The following is a 7,639-nucleotide window of genomic DNA, read 5'->3' as shown; positions in this document are numbered from 1 at the left end:
TAAATGTACCACATTTTCCTTATCCATTCTTTAGTCAAGGGGCATTTAGGTTGTTTCCAGTTTCTGAATATGACAAACAAACCTGCTATGAACATAGTTGAGCACATGTCCTGTGGAAGGACTGCGCATCCTTCGGGTATATACCTAAAATGGGTATTGCTGGGTCTTGAAGTAGGATGTTTCCTAATTTTCTTAGAAATCACCATAGAGATATCCAAAGGGGCTGTACCAGCTTATATTCCTACCAGCAATGCAGAAGTGTTCCCTTTATCCCACATCTTCTCCAGCATAAGTTGTCATCAGTGGTTTTGATCTTGGCCATTCTTACAGGTGTAAGATGGAATCTCAGAGTTGTTTTGATTTGCATTTCTCTGATGATAAGGATGCTGAGCATTTCCTTAAGTGTCACTGCACCTCCTCCAGGAGGCCCCTCCCCTTCATTTCAGCTTTGATCTAATGTTCCCAGAGGTTTAAGAATGACATGGGTGTGATGGAATGTAGGGGGAGGGATTTGGTGGAGCAGAGGTCACTGGACATGTGCACCTGAAATGGTTCGTGGGACCCTGGCTGATACCTCTGTCTCTTCTGCCTCTCCGAGCTTTCATGGGGTGAACAGGCCTCCACCCCGTGTTCCTTCCACTGTGGTCACAGGACCCTGAAACCTATGAAATCAGGAGCCAAAAGTAACCTTTCTCCTTGTGAACTGTTTTCCTCGGGCATTTGGTGACAGAGACAGGCACATTCTTCCAGCTGTCCAGACCCTACTGGGGCATGTTCTGAGCAGACCACCCTTGGGAGTCTGTTAGCATGAACCCCAGTCAAGACTCTGCCTCTCTCAAAGGCTCTTGTTTCTTTTTTTCCATCAATAAGAAATTTACTTATTTTTTAAGAATCCAAATGCTGGCATTGTCCAGAAAATTGTGACCGTTTTATTTATAACTGCTATGAAGATGAACTGTTGAAATGTGTTCATGCAAACTTTCTGCTTGCATTAATGCTTTGCATAGTGCGTTTATAGTAAAAAGTCACACACAATGAAAATGAACAAACCACCAGTACCTGATTTCTGTTCCCTATTTTTCCACTCGCAAACATATATTTAGGTACCTTCTGATGCCATGGAAAAAAAAACCAAACATTCAGAACTACTGATAACAGGAAGTAGAGGAAAAAAATTGAAAATGTAATGTTTCCCCTCATAATGCACTCTTTTTTTGTTTTGTTTTGTTTTTATTTTGGTTTTGGTTTTTTGTTTGTTTGTTTGTTTGTTTTGTTTTGTTTTTTGAGACAGGGTTTCTCTGCTGCTTTGAAGCCTGTCCTGGAACAAGCTCTTGTAGACCAGGCTGGCCTCGAACTCACAGAGATCCTCCTGCCTCTGCCTCTGCCTCCCGAGTGCTGGGATTAAAGGCATGCGCCACCACTCTTAAGAGCATTTTCCACATACGCGGCGTGCTAGCTAGGTATCTTTTGGCATAATTGTTGCACGTTTGGCATGGATAGCACACAGGTTGGTATCTTCAAAAACGCCAACCAGATAGGCCTCACTTGCCTCCCGCAAAGCACCAATAGCTGCACTCTGGAAGCGCAGATCTGTTTTGAAGTCCTGAGCAAATTCTCGCACCAGACGCTGGAAGGGGAACGTGTGAATCAAAAGTTCACTGTATTTCTGATAGTGTCTGATTTCACAGAGTGCCAGTGCCAAGCCTGTCGCAATGAGGTTTCTTCACCCCTCCAGTAGAGGGCGCACTCTTCCGGGCGGCTTTTGTAGCCAGTTGTTTCCTGGGTGCTTTATCACCGGTGGATTTTTTGGCAGTCTGCTCTGTACCAGCCATGGTATGGGCACCTCCTTACTTACTCCCTCCCCTTTTCTCCTTCGGCAGGAGCTCGGCAAGCCAGAGGCGGCACTGGCCTTAGAGAACTGCAGCAGGCGGGAATGGCCGAGAACACAATTCGGCGCTTGTTTCTTACCATGCACTATAGATTAGCATCTTCCCTCTGCCCTCCCTCTGCCTCCCTCTGATCTAAGTCTTCCTGTGAGTACCACACTGTAGGCCAACTTCTGCCTCCGAGCGATTGCGCACACTCTTCCCCAGTCCATCTCCTTGAAGCATCTTCCTCCACAGCCTCAAGGAGGCGCAACCTCTCGCCCTGAGAGCTTTCCAGGCATCCTGTCCCTGTCACCAGCTCCTCTCTTGTCTGCACACTCACATCTCCTGTTGACAAGTCCCAGTTCACTGCATATTTTTATTCCTGTTCTCATCCTGTTCATCAATCTTTGGTAACAGAAACGGGAGTGGTTCTGTGTCCTGAGGCAAGCCGGGCACCCATGAAAATGGTCCATATGTAGTAATAATCACTTGTGCACATGGCCTGAGCTGCATGACAAGCACATTGCCTACCCAGAGTAATATGCAGCTAAAGGCTGGGGTGCTCAGGTTAGGGAGAGGAGGGAGAGGTGGGGGAAGGGCTTTGAGGTGTGGAGACTCAGAAATACACTTTTCAATAAAGGGGGCTGGGAAGGCAGTGCGAGAAACTCATGACGCAGTGACTGGAGAAAACGGGGAGGAGTCCAGCAGCACATGGACCATGCAAGGCCCCTGCTGCGCTGTGATGTCTGCCCAGCTCCATCTATGGTGAAATTTCAGCATTGCTCGGGAAGCAGAGGCAGTGGGTGACGGTTGTATCAGGAAGCTCATTCTGAGGGCAGTGTCTGGAACATGGAGATAGTGGATGAAGGGAATTCTGTGACTAGGAATATTTGGGGATCAGAGATGGTCAGAATTCAGGTAGAGAAATGGGTATGGGTGACCCAAGGTGAGGAGAGGGTGGGAGAGGAGGAGAGGGGGAAAAGGGAGGGAGGCCAGGATCATGGCATGAGGGTGGAGACAGCTCACGGTAGAGACCCACCAATGGATCCGGATACAGATAAGACCAGGAAAATCATGTGATTGGCAGGAACAAGGGTTTGAAATGGGATTGGGCAGCTGACCTGTGCCCATGCTGAACCAGGCAGGCTACTCTATGGCCATTAAAAAGGAGGATCACAAAGAAAATGAGACAGATCTACTCCACTTACCTGAGAACTAACTGATGGTCATGTCTGAATAGTCCCTGTGCACTGCTGCCCTTGCTGTCTTCTTCCACGAGATCTCACTCTGAGGGAAGAGGCAAGGGCCTTCTCAGAGGACACTCTGCCAGCCACCTCACTGCCTACAGTTCCCATACTGCCCCACACCCCAGACCATTTCTAGTACTGCAGGACTGAGACACCAGGTGGTTGACGTCCTCCTTCAGGGTAGCACTCACCTGAGGACAATGAGGCAGAGCCCAAGAAGCAGGACTTTAACAGCAGCCTCTACCACAGCCACCAGAACCACTTCTGCCATCAGCCCCGATTTCCCTGCAGAAATGTGGTCAGTGCTAGCATCACGGGCTAACCACCACCCAAAGACCTTTCTCTGTTGGTAGGACTTATGGGAAGACCGCAAGAATGGGCCTGGTGTTGACCTCCTCTTGCTGCCTGCCTCTGGTCCCCGGGTCACTCACGCTGTAGATACAGGCTCAGGGAAAATTGCTGGGAGCCCAGGGCATGCTGAGCTTGGCAGGTGTACATTCCTTCATGCTTAAGATGTACAGGAAACAGCTCCAGGAGCCCAGGTTTAGACAGCTTCGAGGGGTACAGACTCAGGTTATCAAAGGTCCAGCTCAGGTTTGCAGGGGGATAGCTGTCGGTGCTACAGAGGAGGCGTAGAGACTGGCCCTCAGAGACAGGAAGACATGAGCCATTCTCTGGGGTTATGAATTCTGTAGAGAAAGGGACAGAGCCAGTGTGATGAGATTAAGAGAAGGGACCCTAAAGTCCAGAAAGGGGGACTGACGCACCAATAGGGACGAAAGGACAGGAAAACACAAACTTTTTCTAGCACCACAGCAAGAATCTAAGCTTGTTTTATTTCAGCGTGAGCTGCCTGACCATACGCCTCAAATTTGGAGAGAACTTGTGTTCCAGGCATATATTTGGAACTGATGATGAGAGAGTCAGACAAATGTGGGGGGGTGGAGAGAGAGAGAGAGAGAGAGAGAGAGAGAGAGAGAGAGAGAGAGAGAGAGAATTGAAGGCAGTGTCTCAAGTAGCCCAGACTAGCTCCAAACTCACAATGCAGCAAGAATGCCCTTGAATGACCACCATGCCCAGCTTATGTGGTCCTGGGAATGGAACCCAGCCAGGGTTTGGGGCTTGCTCAACAAGTGTTTTTTTCATCAGTTGAGCCATATTCCCTGCTTTTAGTTTATTACTCAGACACACACTTGTGGTCATAGATACAAGACCCATTCACTGTTCATTGCTGGTGGCAGAATGAACACCCTGCCCTTACTACACATTGATATTAGAAACCCACAGGACTGGATCCGTCTGTGCTGGGTACTGCAGTCATGGAGACCAAAGATCATCTCTGCTATTGACATCTTGTTCCTCTCAGAACCTCAGGGGACAAGGCCAGGCTCGGCCATCCGATGTGGACAGGACACTGATCACCTACAGTTTGGAGACTGATCGTTTGAGAACTGAGTGTGTGTCCTCATTGTCTAACCATGTAGCTGTGTCTCTGCACAAGAACCCAGAGCACAGCTTTGGGGGCATGCAGGCAGATCCATAAATGGGGAGAAGGTCCTGGATGGGGTGATTCTGCTGTGTGCATGTTACCCTGTGCCTGTGCTGGTCAAGGGGCATGTGCAGATCTGGGGGAGCGAGAGGTGGACTCTGACTGGTGCCTTCAGAGAGGATGTTCCAGTGGTTCCTCAACAAGGAGCTCCAACTCCAGGTGAGCTCAGGATGCAGAAGAATAATTCCTGTCTGAGCTGAAGAGTTGACGTATCTCCTACCCAGGAATAATTCCTGTCTGAGCTGAAGAGGAGCTGTATCTCCTACCCAGGAATAATTCCTGTCTGAGCTGAAGAGGTGCCGTATCTCCTACCCAGGAAAGCTCCTACCTGAGTCAGCTCCTTGAGAGATGGTCACAGTCAGATTCTTTGGAGCATCTAAGAGAGAATGACAGAGTGGACTCATCAACTACCCTCCATCCTTAGCAGCTGTCTAGGTGGTTATGGCAGGGGCCCACCATCCCGACACGCCCCCTTATCAGGATTTTAGGGCCCAGTATCCAGACCCTGACCCCACCCTGGGGACCACTCTGCCTTAGAAAAACAGGCAGGCTGCCCTGCCCAGCCTCACATGACACGTTGAGACGGATGGTCGTTCTTGTGGTCACACCAGCTCCAGGCAGGGTCACCTGACAAGTGAGGTTGGTGCCATGGTCCTGGGGCTGGGGGGTGACAGTCAGCACTGAGGAACCAGTGGTGTTGGTGCTCAAGAGTGACACAGAGGTGCCAGTCCAGGAGAAGGAGGGAGACCCACAGGCCCAAGGTGCAGAGCAGGTCAGATTGCTGGGACGGCCAGCCTCCAGGGTCTCCCAGATAAGGATGTGGGGGGTGTTAGTGAGGTCTGGTGAGGAGAGGGGAGAAATGGAGGATCAGGATGGGGTGAGGTTCAGCGTCACGGGAAGCCCCGGTTCTGATTCTGCTTCTCCCCGGAACCCTGATGCTCAGACCCACTGCTCCCAGGACGGAGTCCTACCCCAGACCTGCCCTGTGGCGCCCATGGCTTTCCCTGGTGGCTTCTCTGCAAGCCCCGCCTGACCTTTCACTTGCAGAGTCATCATGTTCAGCTTATAATTAAACATCTCTTTTCTTCTCTCCAGGCGAAAGAAGTATGACCCGGCGTCGTCCTTCCTGGTCTCTCTGATTTCCAGGGAACAGCTATTCTTCAGTGGTTCTCCGAGCAGGAAGAATCGGTCCCGGGTCGAATGCAGTGCTGGCCGCTTTGGGTTATTTGTGGCCACTGGGGGATCCTGCCTTGTATCGGCTCCATCCCGGAACCAGTATCCATGAACTGGGTCTGAGTCAGTCCATTTCTCCTTGCGGTAGGTGAACTTACAGGGTACATGGATACACAGGCCCTCTTGCACCACCACGTTCTTTTCCACATCCAGGCTGTAACCCTCTATGGCATCAGCCCCACCCTCTACCTCCTTCATCCCCCAGAGCAGCAGCAGCAACAGCGGCAGCATGTCAAGCTGAAGCTGCAGGGCCACCACAAGTCTGACTCTCTGGGCTCTTCTCTGAGGAACTAAGAGATGCAAGACCTGGAGGAAGCCCCACCGGAAGCGGGGGTGAGGCCAGGGCAGTGGCTGCCTTGGGAGGAGGAGCTTCAGACCCAGGCACTGCCTGGGCCACCCACCACCCAAGGCTACTTCTGGAACCCTAAGAACAACATGCCCATCATTATTCTCCCACCCTTCCTCCCTCATCCTTTCCACTGTGTGATATTTTCTGCACAGTGAAAATGGATCCCCTTTGACCACACCCCAGAGCTTTCTTTGAGACTGTGGATATCGGAGGGGATTGGAAGCTGACAAACAGTGGGGTGGCGTGTGTGCAGTATTTCGAGTGTTCAGTGGAGGAAGTCCAAGACTCTGGGGACATGATGCTGGGCAGTACTGGAACAGAAGCGTACAGCTCTGGTGTTGTATTCTCAGAGACCTGGAATGGAGACCCCCAGAACTCACATTAAATATCAAAGCTGGACGTGGGGGCATGCACCTGTCACCCTAGTTTTATGGTCAAAGTGAGGGACTCTGGGTTCAATGAGAGACTCTCTATAAAAAGCAGATGGTGGGAAGGGAAAGAGGAAGATACCTGAAGTCTACCTCTGGCCTCCGCATGCACAGGTCAGAAAATCCCACATGCAGGCCTCCACAGATATATGTGAAAGCAAAGCAAGTATGAATGCTACACACGTGGACATATACACAGGCATCTACACAATTACATACATGCATATCCTTTCATATCATCCAGCCATCACTCAATTGGTTGACTATATGAAGTATTATATTCCCACAGTAAATTTGTCAACAAAACGATTTCCCTCCAATGATCACACGCATAACCAGGTAACAACTTGTCTTACTCAGATTGAACATCCTTAATCCAGAAGTTTAAAATCTAAAATGCTTTAAAGTCTGGATCTTGTTGAGCACATTCAGATTTTGGATTTCAAAATCAAATGTGCTACCACACACACCTAGCTTATTTTCTTTAATTCTGTGGTTTATGAATGCTCTGCCTACACGTATGTCTGTGAAACATTTGTGTGCCTGATGCCCTCAGATGTCAGAAGACAACATCAGAACTTCCTGTTACTGGACCTGTGTACGGTTGCATACCACAACTCTTTGGGTGCTGGGAACCAATCCTGGCACCTCAGCAAAAGCTCTTAACCTCTGAACTATCTTTCCAACCCCTAAAGATTTATTATTTTATTTATATGCATGTGTGTATGTGTGTCATTGAATGTTATGTGTGTTGGTGGTGCCCTTGAAGGACAGAAGAGGATATCAGACCCCCACTAGAGCTGGAGTTATAGGCAGCTGTGAGCCACTCAATGTGGGTGCTGGGAATGGAACTCAGGTCCTAAGAACAGCAAACACTCTTAACTGTAGAGCCATTCATCACCCTGTGATGTTTGGATGTTGTCATCATCCAAGTCCAAAACAAATGAAGTAGGCTGGGTCTCACT

The 7,639-nt window shown here is 49.6% G+C and overlaps 1 protein-coding gene and 1 pseudogene across 1 annotated transcript; both read right to left on the bottom strand.

Moving 5' to 3' along the window:
- Positions 1–1,268: 1,268 nt before the first annotated feature.
- Positions 1,269–1,842, bottom strand: LOC126488079 (histone H3.3A-like; annotated as a pseudogene).
- Positions 1,843–2,021: 179 nt separating this feature from the next.
- LOC126488073 (sialic acid-binding Ig-like lectin 12) lies at positions 2,022–6,311 on the bottom strand. Its single transcript, XM_050121271.1, has 7 exons — positions 5,699–6,311; positions 5,234–5,503; positions 4,993–5,040; positions 3,547–3,804; positions 3,307–3,400; positions 3,077–3,155; positions 2,022–2,710 (listed from the first exon to the last, which is right to left on the bottom strand). Exons 1-6 carry the CDS (start codon positions 6,126–6,128, stop codon positions 3,095–3,097), a joined length of 1,161 nt encoding a protein of 386 aa, XP_049977228.1. The 5' UTR covers positions 6,129–6,311; the 3' UTR covers positions 2,022–2,710; positions 3,077–3,094.
- Between the last annotated feature and the right edge of the window lie 1,328 nt (positions 6,312–7,639).

This window comes from Alexandromys fortis, unplaced genomic scaffold, assembly GCF_014885135.2.
Source record: "Alexandromys fortis isolate MF-2015 unplaced genomic scaffold, M_Fortis_MF-2015_v1.1 scaffold_161, whole genome shotgun sequence".
Taxonomy (NCBI): Eukaryota; Metazoa; Chordata; class Mammalia; order Rodentia; family Cricetidae; genus Alexandromys; species Alexandromys fortis.
The sequence above is the reverse complement of the archived record's forward strand: the minus strand, read 5'-3'. Positions and strand labels throughout refer to the sequence as shown.

Excerpts from the sequence above, each read along its gene's own strand:
- LOC126488073 (XM_050121271.1), bottom strand. The coding sequence starts at position 6,128 with ATGCTGCCGCTGTTGCTGCTGCTGCTCTGGGGGATGAAGGAGGTAGAG. Across the intron at positions 5,041-5,233 it reads CATCCGTCTCAACGTGTCAT|ATGCTCCAAAGAATCTGACT; the intron begins GTGAGGCTGGGC and ends ATTCTCTCTTAG. Across the intron at positions 3,805-4,992 it reads CTCTCAAGGAGCTGACTCAG|AATTCATAACCCCAGAGAAT; the intron begins GTAGGAGCTTTC and ends CTTTCTCTACAG.